Source organism: Callospermophilus lateralis, chromosome 12 (assembly GCF_048772815.1).
Source record: "Callospermophilus lateralis isolate mCalLat2 chromosome 12, mCalLat2.hap1, whole genome shotgun sequence".
NCBI classification, from domain to species: domain Eukaryota; kingdom Metazoa; phylum Chordata; class Mammalia; order Rodentia; family Sciuridae; genus Callospermophilus; species Callospermophilus lateralis.
The window spans coordinates 109083442-109097877 of NC_135316.1; the positions used below are offsets into that span (position 1 = coordinate 109083442).

General features: G+C 49.3%; 1 protein-coding gene across 2 annotated transcripts in view; it reads right to left on the reverse strand.

Annotated features, from left to right (window-relative positions):
• Positions 1-12594: 12594 nt before the first annotated feature.
• Col4a1 (collagen type IV alpha 1 chain) overlaps positions 12595-14436 on the reverse strand; it is a 135301-nt gene continuing 133459 nt past the window's right edge. For both annotated transcript variants that reach the window (XM_076872640.2, XM_076872641.2), the window contains one exon: positions 12595-13430. In XM_076872640.2, the coding sequence (XP_076728755.2) occupies positions 13349-13430 (82 nt within the window). In that variant the 3' untranslated portion in view covers positions 12595-13348. The remainder of the gene's footprint in view (positions 13431-14436) is intronic.

The window sequence follows — 14436 nt, forward strand, 5'->3', positions numbered from 1 at the left end:
AAGGGATGGCTTTGTTCTCTACCCCGTGCTCCCCAAAGGACAGGTTCAATGCCTGGTGGTAAAGCAGAGGAGTTGAGGGAATGTATCCAAGAAAGAAATTTAAATATTGGGAAAGAATCCTTTGGGAATCAGAGCTCCATTTCTGCGTCTAGAAGAGTCACTGCTATCGTGAGAAGCTTAGGATCACATGACCCTGTTTCTCCATGAGGCGCACGTGGCCACAGTTAACACCGCACAGAGCAGGGTTAGGTAAGGACATCATGTGGATGACCAAAGAGGACCACGACTCTTCCTGTGCCTGTGTTCACCCCCTTGGCAATGAGAGGCCAGTATTCCTGTCCCTGAGTCTGGACTCAAACTCATCAGCGTGACATCAGTGCTGGGCAGAAGGCTGCTCTCCGGAGCTCCGTGACTGAGTCGTGTGCATGCACTACTCGCAGGGGATGGCTGCAGATGCCTCCATTCCTCAGCCAACCAGCCCCAAGCAAGGCCCTGACCTGCAGAGCGGAAAGAGCTCTGCCAACACCATACAGAGCCATTCGGGGGGACCCAGCCCCACATCCACAGAAATCTCAGCAAATAAACGGCGTGAGTTGTGTTCCGATTGGTTTGTCATCAGCTACAGCCATCAGATGCGGGCATTCTCATGTTTGTCTTGGTGACAGCACAGTACAAAGGTCACAGAGTCAACAATGTCAGAAAGGGGGAGTGAAGTGCCGGAAGGAGAACTCGACTCCTCGGCTCCTTACATGGTCCGTGACCCACCGAGTCCGGGGTGCCCTGGCACACACCACGAGTTGTGCTGGCCTCTGGGAGACCTGTGACCTTGGGACTTACCGTGAAAGTGAATCACAATAGTATTAGAAAGCTGATGATTTGAAATGGCTTAGTTTCCAGTTTCTTGAAAGACACAAACACCATCTCCTAAACAATCATGTTCCACAGGACAGTCCCATTTGGAAAGGAGGGAGGGCAGTACGCAAGTGGGAAAGAGGACCTACCACGCGGTAACTAGAGCAGGACAGCACACGAAGCCAGGGCTCCGGGCTGCTCCTGTGGTGGCTCTGCTCCTGCTCTCCAGACAGACCAGCAGGTGGGGACCCCTCCAGTGTGAGGGGATTTTCCTCAAGACTCATCTGAAACCATCTGGAACATGAAGAGGCCACCAAGGTGCTGTTGCCATTGTGGGGCCTTAGCCCAAGCCATAAGCTGCACCTTCAGTGAACTCCACGTGTTAAGTCAGGGGCTCAGGGTGGTGAGCCTCAACATGCGCCAGTCGCAGGTTGGCCATGTTTTAATTAGTCCCCTCAGTCCCTGGAGAGCACCTGATAAGGTGTGACTGCATCCACAGAACTTGCTAGAACACTAATCCTGCGTATTTAGGAAGTTCTTTTGTGGTGATGAAGGTCAGCTTACCTAGGATGTGTTGTCACATGCGCTATCCAGGGTCACATAGTAGCAAGGACATGGGCTATATGCGCAGCTATTCAAAAGCAGTCTGCTAGCAACGGCTGTGTTTGAGAAGGGAATGATGGAGTTTGCTGGGAAATGGTAGGATCACTTGATTCTTCTGGAAGCTGTACCTGTACTGGAGCTGGATGAGTGGGTCAGAGAAAGACCCTGGGAGATGTGTGGTCTACACTCACTGAGAAGCCTGAGGCCCCACCTGCCACACTCTGTTCTAAACATATGACATGGATCAACTAAGCAGCCACAACCCTACAAAGTCCTAGAGACGAGGAAGCTCAGGCCAGAGCAAATAAGCCATGGTTGGGCTGATTCAGAATCCAACCCAGGCAGCCAGGGCTCAGAGCTGCTGCTCTCGGGCACTCTGACAGGCAAACTCCGAGTTCAACATCCATGGAGCACCTTCCGTTCCCTCCAGTTAGCCCAGGCTGTGCTGGGGCAAAGTGACCCTCCTATGCCTTACCAGTGACCCAGGCAGATGCCTGAACTTCCAGGGTCCTTTCAGGAACAAACCAGCCAGAGTAGATAAAGCTGTCCTCTGGCACAGTCTGACGTCCTCCTGGTCCCCTGCCCACTGCTGGATGCCCACCCTTGCCCTTTCCTGCAGGGACCCTTCCTGTAGCTGCTTCTCTGGGATCCCACATCCACAAACGTAGATGGGGAGGAAAACATGTGTTTACTACCCACCTCCACTGAACCTGGCATTTCTTTCCATTGTGACTAAAAACCACAAACCAGGATGGGGAATATTGGCAACTGTAATGAGCAGAAAATCAGAATCTATCTTATTGCAACAGTTTTGGATGTTATGAAATAGACCTTATGCTCATCAGTACTTTAAAATGTAATTATGCCCCCTAAATCATGTCGTTTAATGTATTGATGAAGAAGTACGTATATTAGCGTATCAAAGTTTAATATTTTGATAAGTGCCTTTCAGTGTAATAGTTTTCTTTATAATAATCAGGTATGAATTTTAGTTTGTGTGTTTCTAGGTAAGCTCTTGCCTTTGTGGATTGCCCAAGACGTCACAGCACGCACGGCTAATAAGAACTGGGCAGCAGGCCTTCAAGGTAAGCAGGATCACCCTGGGCATCCCTCCTCCCTCCTCTTTGGGTCCTGGCTGCACTGGGTCTAGGGACCAGGCAGGGAGAAGGAGGGGAGATGCCTCCCACAGCTGGCCTGCAGGCAGAGGCTGTGTGATGCACCTGCTGGAGCCTCCTGCGCATGCTCCACCCCAGGGCACGTGGGTGAGTTCCCAGGACTCCCCTCCCTGGGTCCTCCACTCTGAAGAGTCAGCCCTGGCTTCTCTCCACTTCCCTCAGTTCTCAGGCCCAGCACCCTTTCCCAGAGCAGTCTCTTCTGGAGAGGAGAGCTGAAGCCCAGCGTCCTCCCTCAGGCCTCCCACACCCCGGGCCGCCAGAAGCCTTGGGGGTGCAGCTCCTCTGCTCCCTCCGTCCAGCTCTGCACCCTGGGCACGCGGGCCCTGGGAGAGCACCAGTGGAATCCCAGCGAGGATTGGGGATGTCCCACCTCTCAGGAGACACTGGGAGGTCTGAGAAGTCACCTGGGCTCCCCTGGAGTAGCCCCTGCAGACAATGGCTCAGGCCTCCCCTGCTCTCTGTTCTCCCTACCTCTGGAGGCAGGGTGCTGCCTGGGGTGAGCTGGGTGGTGGTTGCGGGAGCTGGTCTCTTCCAGCTGGGGGGGACCCTGGCTCCCACTGTGGCAGTTCTCTTCAGAGCATGCCATACTGCATGCCTCTCCTTTGGTCTGGGGTCTAGTTACTAACTTAAGACACCAAGAAAAGTCCCCTCAGCATCCCGTGGCACTGCAGAGACTGAGAAAGACCTCTGCGGAATCAGGTCCATGTTGCTTCTGCAGCATAGCCCTCCTCACCCAATCCCCCACTTCCCTCCATGCAGCAAGGTGAGACCCCTGGTCACTCCACGCATGGGGACAGCCCTGGGGAAGGACAGGCTGAAAGGCACAGGGGCTGCAGAGCTGAGTTTCCTTAAGTGTCAAAAAAGACATTTTAGCAGGAAACCATCCCACAACAATAAAGATTTTACTGTGCAACCAGCTCCACTTTTGCTTCTTTAAACATGTGTGCTCGCACTGTATTTTCACTGCTATGATTCATATTCCCAGCCTCTGGTGAAAGTTAATTTAAGTCTAGTTGGAATAATTATCCACCCACTTTCTTTCAAAGATAGTTGCACACAAAGCGCAAGGACCTGGCCATAGATCCTAATTAGCACCTAATAACTTGCTTTAGTACCTAATTATCTGCTTCAGGTTGCAAAGACTGAGGAAGACACACCTTCAGGGCCACCTCGGTAACAGTGAGTAGAAAGGACAGTCCTGCTGCCAATCTGCCAATGTAGCGCTGAGGAGGGGCCTGCACCGGGAGGACGAGGGCGCCACCTGCAGTTGGTCCTGGAAATTTCTCAAGATGCAAGCAGTCCCCGGGGTCCCTTCACTGAACGCCCCGTCAAAACTGCTTCAAAAACAGAACGCAGAATGTTCTCGTTTGCATCATAAAAAAATGAATCTCCCTCGAAGTAGGGTGCCCAGGAGGCAGGGTGCGATCGTGTGCGACGTTGGCCCCAAGGAGTAAGGCCAGGGGATCGCGTGGGAAAATGCGGGGAACTGACGGTAGAACACGACACAGAAAGTCACCTGCAGTTCCACTCCGGGCTGGAAGTCTAAAAAAGGCACTTCCTGATCGCGGGCGAATGACTCAGTTTCCCGGTGACTCAGCCCGCGCCAGGCGGGAGGGGGGCCCGGAGCTGCGCGCTGGGCGCGGGCAGAGCGCGCAGCTATTTCGGGGAGTCCGCGGGGGACCGGGCCTGGTCCCCCCCGCACCCCGCAGGATGTACAAACAGGGCGATTATCCGAGGAAACACCCCACGCAGAGGCCGCGGGGACTGATTCAGAGCCGCTAGAATCCACCTGCCGCAGCCCCCGCAGCGTAGGAGGCAGGGAGAGCCGTGGGCAGAGCCAGCCAGCCAGCCGGCTGGCCACCTCGCCCAGCGCAAGGTGACCGGTCCCGCGCACCAGAGGGTCAGGCTGCACCCTCACGCGGAGGCCAGGCTTGTTCACAAGATAGGTGCGGGGAGGACCCTCACCTCTCCAGGAGCGACGGCTTCCTCCATTCCCTGGGGCGGGACCTTGTGTCCACTGCTGTGGAGGGGTAAGGAGGACTCAGGTGAAGTGGTTTCCCCTTGGGTTGTGCAAGACCCAAGAGGAAAGTGTCATGAAGTCAGAATCATTCCAAAAGTCCTTCTGAGAAGAGTCAATAACTTCAGCACTTCAAAGGAAACACTGTGTCCATTCAGAGCTGAGAGGGGCCTTCACTACTGGCCAAAGCCAAAAGCTCATTCAAGCATCCAGGTGAACTAAGGAGCACAGACTGAAAGTTTCATTTTCCAAAAGTTACAGTCTAGGATTATGCGATAGGTTTCTCACTTGAGTGAGTTTAAAAGACATTCTCACCTGGCCAGTGTGATTTGGGTGCCATCTGGAGAGGTAGAGGGAAAGCCCCGGAGATGTCCAAGTTCATGGCAAAGTGGTTGTCCTTCAGTGCCCAAATTATTTAATGTTCTCTGTGTGTATCTTTCTATCCAAATGGTCCTGAATTTGTAAGAGGTTTTACTACTCCGTCTCCCCTCAAGGGGTCAGAGGAATGCCTTGTGAAATAAGGGGATAAACATCAAATTGATGCCTTCCTTAGTGTGTGTGATTTTCTTTTCTCAAACCAACAGGATGAGAGTGCAGTCAGACAATATTACTAAAAGGATTGGAGTAAGGTGCTACTTAAAACATCACTTGGAAACAACTCTCAAATCTAGAATAACAAAGGTTGAAGAAGATACACATCATGGAAAGTATACGAATGGTAATTTCAAATACTTAAAAGTTACTCTAGGGACACTTGATATTGCAGCTAGACCACCCCTAAGTCCAAATGCTTCTTTGCCCTGTGGGAATTAAGTTTAGGGGATTTTGTCATTCAGGTGGGAATGAGTCCTCAAAATGATTTAGACAAATGGGAAGAAAGGAAACTCTCTAAGGCGGGCCTGCTTGGAGTGACCTGGCATCCCCGGGCCTCACTCAGGGCCTGGGTGGACCAAGCTGTGCAAGGCAGACACTGTGCACCTCCTGGTCAGGTTTCTCACTGACCCTCACCTGTCCCTCCACCTTCAAGGCAACACTCCTAAGTAAGCAACTGCTGTGATTCTGTTGGTGACCCACCCTCCCCCACCCCACCTGTTGCCTGTGTTTCCAGAACCTCAGGTGACAGCTGACAAGTAACAGGCTTCTTCCACAGTGACTTTTTTTTTTTTTTTTTTTTTTTTTGTAGAAAACTTCTTAAGGGCCAGGTGTTACTCATTTCCATTTGTCCTGCACCTACACAATACCTTGGGCTCCTGGGCATGTGAACCCTGACTGGCAAGGATGGATGGATGAGTGGGTGGATGCACAGATGCTGGAGGGGGGAGGAAATGGATGGGGTTGAGCATGGGGAGGAGGATGGAGGGCCAATGCAGCACACAGAGTCTCCCTCTGCCTGGAAATGCCTTAGTCTATGATTCTGGTTTGGAAGAGTTACAAATAAAAATGACCTTGTTTACACAGATCTCTGAGAGCCTTTATACTTTGCCCAAGGCCACAAGTTCACAAGCAGCAGAGTCAGATTCTGAACTCGGATTTCTCTAGTTTTGTGAGTACAACACAGTAACCCCCAGGAGCAGACACAGATCACGGGGACGGATGGGCTAAGCTCTAGACTCAAGGGTTTGCAAGTTCTGATTAGAAAATGATGGGTCCAAGAAGAGCAGAAGTCAACGAAGGGTATTCACTGAGCTGGTGACTGTGACATACAGAGCATCGCAGCCCTGGAAAAGGCAGTGGGAAGGATTGCTGAAGAGCACAGTCCAACCACTTGTTCCCCTCCGTACATCACCACCATAGTGCCATCAAAACGCGTCGTGTTGTGCTTCTAAGCCACGGCTGTGGCAGGCGCCAGCTCCAGGTAAGACAGTGAGCAGAGCACACTGCAGCCTCTCCCCACAGAGGGGTGGCACAGCCACGGGGGACTCTCATGGCAATAGCAGCAGATAGTCGGCAGGGATGTGGTTGTCTCCCGAGGGCTCACCTGTGGCTGTTTGGTTGCAGTGTGGTAGTGTGGGGAGGTGGCGGGTGGGGCCTAGCAGGGTTGGGGGGGGACATCACCCTCAGAAGATATCAGTGTGGGTCTCACCGAGGGAGTGAGTTCCTGCAAGAATGAGCTGTTATAAAAGGAGGGCCTACATCCTGAATCTCTCTGGCTTGCTGTCTCATAGTGGCCTCTTCCTCTCCCTTATCTTCCCAATATGATGCCTTTCACCATGTGGTGGTCAGCCAGATGGCCTTCATCAGAGCCACACAGGCGAGCCACTGACCACTGACTTCAAACTCCAAAATTATGAGTTTGAACCCCCTTTTAAAGTACCATAGACACACACAAGCACACACATACACAGAGGACAGCTGAATGGCCCTGCAAACACTGGTCAGACCTCAGGACCACAGACCACTAGGCCACGTGGTACTCGCAGCCTGCCACCTAACCCAATCATTGGCCTGCTGAAAACCAATGTGATCAATCGTCCCCACAGGAGAGACGTCAGTCCAGTTCCATAAAGCTCAGAGACCCCTTCAGACCCAGATGTGTCGTGGTTAATTGTCTGGAAATGAAGGACAGTGAGAAGTCTTAAAAGTAGCCAGGAAACAACACAGGCTTTCAGGGAATGGTGACCGCACAGCCAAGGGTGTATCATCAGGGACTAGAGAGGCCCGGGGCAGGGAAGGACGCGACAGCAGTCAACTGAAAGAAATGGACTCCGTGTCCTCCAGGAAATGAGAAATGAAGACATCGCAGTTCAGGAACCCACAAGGACTCAGGCAGCAGAGGGGCTCCAGAGTCCCCACAGGAGTTCTCGGATGCTGAGAAGTCCCACCAGAAGGACCTGGGACAGGAGGAAGGAGGGACCGCGAGGAGAACATCTCCGTAAATAAGATAGACTACTCTCCACTTTTCTTTTTAAAGTATGTCAATATATTAAAGAACAAAATGTAAGCTAAAACAGCATACTAAAGATGTTTAACAAAGGGGTGAAGGAAAGGAGAGAGAAAATCACAAGTAGCAAACAGAAACTAGATAACATAAAGTCCTCATCTAAATATGCCAATGAGCGAGCATAAATGCAGCCTAAACACAGCCCGTAGAAGACAGTTTGCCAGGATGGTTCTCAAGTGATGGCACAATTACATACAACCTACAGGACTCTCCCTTCTGGTACAATCATCTAGATACAATAAGAGTAAAAGCATAGAAACCACAGACCAAGTAATCGCTGACCCAAAGAGAGTGGCTCTATTGACATCAGACAAAGTAGATTTCAAAGAAGAATAATTATCAGACATAAAGAGGTTCACAGCCTAATGTAAGAGCCAGCCCACCAGGAGACTTACCTTAACATGTGCACCCCTGATAATAGGGCTTAGAAATAGGTAAAGCAGGAGCATTCCAACTGAAGGAAGAACTTGGAATCCATACCACTGGAAACTTCAACTCTCCTCTCAGAAAATGAGGAGGAGACAGAATATTAACAAAGATCTAGACCAAGTCAACAACCTCAGTCAGTGGACCTTGAGGTTTACGACAGTCTACCCAACACTAATAGAATGTATAGTTTTTTCATTTGCACACAGAACATTCGCAAGAAAGATCACATCCATTTGTTAAGAAGCCTTAACAAATAATTGAAATCACACATAGTATGTTCCATGATCTTAATGAAATTAAACCAAATATCAAAGGCAGAATTACAACAGGAAGATATACCAACCCTTAGGAAGCTAGAGATTATCTTGAACTGAATGGAAATGAAGTGCAACATAACAAGATGGATGGGATGCAGCTGACCAAAGCTTAGAGGGAATTTTATAGCACCTAATACTTACGGTGAAATGGATCAAGGTCTCCAGTTAATCACCTAAGCTTCTGCCTTAAGAAACCAGAGATAAATAACCAAAGCAACGCACACACCTGTAATCCCAGGGACTCAGGAGGCTGAGGCAGGAGGATCACAGTTCAAGGCCTGCCTCAGCAACTTAGGCCCAAAGAAACTTAGCCAGACCCTGTCTCTAAGTAAAACTAAAAGGTCTTGGGATGTGGCTTAGTGTCAAAGCTGCCCTGGGTTCAATCTCCTGTACCAAAAAAAAAAAAAAAAAAAAGAACATAAAAAGAAATAAAGACAAGAGAGAATCATCAATGGAACAGAAAGCAGAAAAAATAGAAAAAAAAAAAAAAATGAAACCCAAAGCTGGTTCTTCAAAGAGGTCAATAATATTGATAAACTTCTAATGAGTTTGACAAAGAAAAAGTTTCAATAATGGGAAAGAAACAAAGGAAGCCACTGCAGGCTTCACAGACCTCAGACGGACACGGGGCTCGAGGAACAGCTTCACACGGGAACCCTGCGAGAAAAACCCTCAGACCATCCAAGACACCAGGGAGTCTGAATGGTCCTGCAGCCCCACGGGACTGAGTCCACCCCTAAATGCCTTCCGAAAAAGAACTCTGCAGGCCCAGAGGCTTTCACTACCAAACTCTACCAGACATTTAAAGGGGATTTAGCAAAGTCATAGAGTCCAAGAGCAACACGGAAACCGGATCATATTCCTATAGATTAGCCATGTAACATTAGAAATCAAATGTTTAAAGATAATGCTCTTTATAGTGGCTCAAAAAGAAGATAGGAACGTATCTAACAAAAGGTGCCTAGGGTCTGCATACTTAAGACAATAAATGATGGTTTAAAAAATCTAAAGAAGAAATCAATACACACAAGGCACATCACATTCACATAATAAGATTCAGTGAGGTCACAACTCTTCCCACACTGACCGATGTTTTAGTGCAATCTGATCAAAGTCCCCACAGGATTTGTTTCATAGATTTAGACAAGCTGAATATAAAATTTATATATAAAATAAAATAGTTAAAACAATTTCGAGAAAGAAGTTCGAAGTAGGAGGATGCAAACTGCTTTGAAGATTTACTTTAAAAAAAAAAAAAAAAAAGATTTACTTTAAAGCCAAGAGAATCTGGTCTTGGTTGGAGGCATAGTCATGTGGATCAATGAAATAGCATAGCGGCCAAAATCCTACACAAAATATGGTCAATTAATTTTGTCAAAGATGCAAAATAAATTTAGTGGAAAAATGAGCCTTTTCATGAAGTGTCTTAAGAGTTGGATAGCCATATATGAAATAATGAACAATTTTACAAACACTACACAAATCACAGAGCCCCTATATCTGTGACCAACCGATCTACAACAGTGTCCGAAATTATTTTGCAGGGCAAAGGAAGTCTGTAATAAGTGGTGCTGGGACTACTGGTCATTCACAGGGGCGCAGGCTCAGGAGCTGGAAGGAGGTTTTTGGTGATGGAACTTGTTATGGTTTGAATGTGAAGTGTCCTCTAAAAGCTCATGTGCGAGACATGATTGGGTCCTGAGAGCCTTAATCCCGTCAGTGAATTATCACCTGACGGGATTCACTGAGTGGTGGCTGGAGGAGGTGGGGCGTGGCTGTAGGGGGTGGGGCGTGGCTGGAGGAGGTGGGGCGTGGCTGGAGGAGGTGGGGCGTGGCTGGAGGGGTGGGGCGTGGCTGGAGGAGGTGGGGCGTGGCTGGAGGGGTGGGGCGTGGCTGGAGGGGTGGGGCGTGGCTGGAGGTGGGCGTGGCTGGAGGTGGGCGTGGCTGGAGGTGGGCGTGGCTGGAGGTGGGCGTGGCTGGAGGGGTGGGCGTGGCTGGAGGGGTGGGCGTGGCTGGAGGGGTGGGCGTGGCTGGAGGGGGTGGGCACTGGGGCATGGCTTTGGGGCAAAGATTTGTATTTGGCCAGTGGAGTCTCTCTTCACTTCCTGATCACCATGTGGGCTGCTTCCCTCTGCCACACTTTCCCACCATGTTGTTCCTGCCTCACCTCCAGTCCTGGGGTGAAGCCAGCTGCCTATGGACTGAGACCTCAAACCATGAGCTCCAAACAGACTCCTCCTCCTCTCCAGTTGTTCTGGTCGGGTCTTTTAGTCACAGCAGCCAGGAAGCTGACTAAGACATAACTGTTCTGAGTTGATGTGGTTACATTACTGACCCTACTCATTCAACTCCTAGAACTCGACATCCAAATAAGTCTATTTCATGGAAAGTTAGTGTAAAATAACATTAAAATAGCTTTTGGGATAACAGACACAAAATGCACAGAATCCAAATGTTGGGATTCAGGGGCCACATAATATTCTGTACTTTCCTATGTATACCAACTAAACAAAATAAACAACGGATAAATCAGATTCACACAGGAACTAAATGCTCCAGGATGGACGTATGGAGAGGGGTAGTGAGTCCATAGAAATGGAGCGCAGCGTGGGCACGTTCTTCTCTGTGAGCCCAAAGAAAGTGGACAAACTCTCCATCAATTTTACCAAAAGTGGGTGAAAGTGACCGACACCAGACCTCGTCCGCCTCAGGCAGAGTGAGGCAGGATCCCCCTGGCTGCAGCTCCCTGCCGTCTGCTGGGTGGGTTAACCAAGCCCACTTTGGTGTTGACAGCTTTTCCTTGAGGACTCAGGCACATTCACCTCTGTGAACTAACTTTTGATCCAGTTCAAAGTGAGGCTTAAGTTCCCAGGGAGGGAATTGCGCCATCTCTCCTCTTTGCTACTCCTGGCCAGGTTGCAGCCAGCCCTCCACTCAGTCACCTCCCCTCCACACTCTGCTCACTCCCCTCCCCTCCACACTCTGCTCACTCCCCTCCACACTCTGCTCACTCCCCTCCACACTCTGCTCACTCCCCTCCCCTCCACACTCTGCTCACTCCCCTCCACACTCTGCTCACTCACCTCCACACTCTGCTCACTCCCCTCCCCTCCACACTCTGCTCACTCCCCTCCACACTCTGCTCACTCCCCTCCCCTCCACACTCTGCTCACTCACCTTCACACTCTGCTCACTCCCCTCCACACTCTGCTCACTCCCCTCCCCTCCACACTCTGCTCACTCACCTCCCCTCCACTCAGTCACCTCCCCTCCATACTCTGCTCACTCCCCTCCACACTCTGCTCACTCCCCTCCCCTCCACACTCTGCTCAGTGACCTCCCCTCTCTTCTCAGTCACCTCGGCTCTAACCCCAGTGGATCCATGTTAACCAACTGATGTTCATCTTGTGTCTGGCGGGTGCCTGGGCTGGGGTGAGCCCTCACTATGTGTGCAGTGCTGGGGACAGGTGACAGTGAGAGATGGAAGGAGCAGGGGAAGACTGACAGAGGCAGGGAGGAGGAGGGGGAGGCCTGTCTTCTCTGCAGCAATCACTATAAGCCCCCCAGTCTAGGATTCTCATTTGGAAGAAGTGCAAAATAAAAATGATCTAAGGTATGCAAAGCTTACAAGTTTATTAGTGGCTTGTGCAGTAACTTTTAATGCACTTGGGGCCATCCTAGCAACAAATTCATAAAAGCTTAATTTTTATACAAATAGTTTTATTACAAATTTGAATTCTTATGAAATACACATTTAAAGAAATTACATAAAAGGCCTTAGTAGTCTTGAAAACATTTTGGAGACTTTGAGTGAAATGTCATTTCAAGCATAGGTCCGAATCTGCCCTCCTGCAATCCATCCGTTCCCCTGGTGGAGTCTGTGGACAGTGCTCATGAGCAGCCACGGTGGTGGCCTGCGTGTGCTCATGTGTGAGAATACTGACACTCGGATTCAACAGAGCTGCTTGCAAGCCAGGATGCAGAGTGAGGAAGGCTAATGGAATGAAGGCCTTGAATGTTGTTGCTTTTGAAGTCAAGTCATTCAGTTTGTGGTTAGTGTTTAAAACCCTGAAAATATTCAATACAGAATCAAAAACGATAAGTTCAAGGTACATCTTTCATTGTTATAGACACCATATCCATGAACCTGGGTTGGTTTTGGCAACACATCATTTTTGGTTTGGAAGTGTGCAAGGAAAGCTGATGTTTCACATTTGGTATCCTACTGTTGAAAAATCTATATTAAAGGACAGCACAGTCTTCAAAAGAAGGAAACTAGGTAAGCTTTATTTTAACAGTGGAAGTTACACTAGAACTTGACCTGCCTAATTGCTGACATCTATATAAATTACTAAAATATATATATATTTCATTTCTGACTACTTTTGGACCATCTTTATTCCACAGGAAAGTTGTAATTTCTGCAAAAGCAGCTGCATAGTACCACACAGAGCAGAGACAGAGTTCTGTTTGGGGGGTTGGAAGAGATGGTACTGAGTCCGTAATTCCATTTGGAGGTTTGAAGAAACTGGCTTTACACTATTATGACTTGCACAGACCAAGGGACCTGGATTTTGAAACACTGGACAGTGGTAAACAGTCAGGCAGATCTGGGGGACAGTCCTCTGGTACAACACAGGATGAACGTGGGCAGTGGAGAGCGCGGAGGCACCGCACACCCCTAGCACCTTTGGTTTCCAATGGAGTTCTCGCCTCACACATCAGTGCACTGGGTTGCAGGTGGACTTACATTTCATTTCATCAAAAGTGCCATTGGTATGCCACTATGGAAAGCCTATCCTTGTCCTTTTCTCCTTCATCAATAGAGACCAATGAAGCAGGTGTGTTAGTTACGCGAATTCCTATAAGGCACTTTATGGTTTTCATATTGGACAGTGAGGTACACAGGATATATTTCTAGGGTTCGTTGCTGTTAAAAATAAAAAGAAAGGAGGAGGAGGAGGAGGAGGAGGAGTAGCACCATGTCGTGACGGTAGCTGAGGGTCAGGCTTCATCATGTTCTTCTCATACAAACTTGGCAGCGGCTGACGTGTGTGCGTAGCTCCCCTGCCTTCAAGGTGGATGGTGTGGGCTTCCTGAAATGCAAGAGGAAACCACTGGTGTCATCTCACTGTGCACCAGAAATGCAGGCCAAGTTCCTCACACCCCTGCTCAGCAGTTTTCTAAGGGACAGAAACGCACTGGAACCTGGATCCGGCCCCAATCTGATGACAGCAACCTCTGTCCTCCTGCACACAGCAGGTATGTGCCAGGGCCAGGCACATGTGGCTCCAGGACACATGGAGCACTGCGGGTGTTGTCACATGCACATCTAGTCCAGGCCACCCAGGGGCCAGCCAAGGGCACCAGCAGGTTGGGGCCCAGCTAAAGTCAAGGCTACGGGGCCCCTATGCCACCTGGTTCTTCTGTCTAATGAGGTTCTTCTGTCACCTCAGTAGCTCCCCAGGGCAAGGAGGAGGTGTAACTCCTCAACAGTTCACCCGCAATTGGTGCTCATTAAATTGTCGTTACAGGTGGGTGCAGCCCGGTGGTGAGCCCACTCAGAGACCCCATCCCAGAAATTCCAGTTTTAAAGAAACAAACCAGCTTTGTTGGACAACGTGACAAGTGACAAACCTGGAGTGAGTGTAATGAGGCCTCAAACTACTTCCGTGACCTTGAGGGGTTTACGTGCAGATGGTGGGATTTGAGGCCAAAGAGAGGGAAAAGCATGTGATGGCCCAAATTCTTTGTGAGTCTAGAAAATCTACCTTATTTTGATTATTAGAAAAATAAAATCTGACCTAAAATTGGTACTAATCAAATTCTGTTAAAAGTAAAGCAGCCGTATATAAGAATGTCATATCCTAAAATTGAACCTGCTTATTTTAGCAACTCTGGATGCAAATCCTAGTGCTCCTGAAATGATTTTTCATATTAAGGGTATATTGCCTCATTTGAGAAGGGACTTGGTTCCTTTTACCAAGCTGCTAGTTTGAAAAACTAAAATCCCTTTAACCCCTATCAGCCCCTCAGCAGACGCTCCACATCTGGGAGGCGAAGAGCGTTCATTTCCGTGCAAGGCCACCCTGTCTCTGTGTC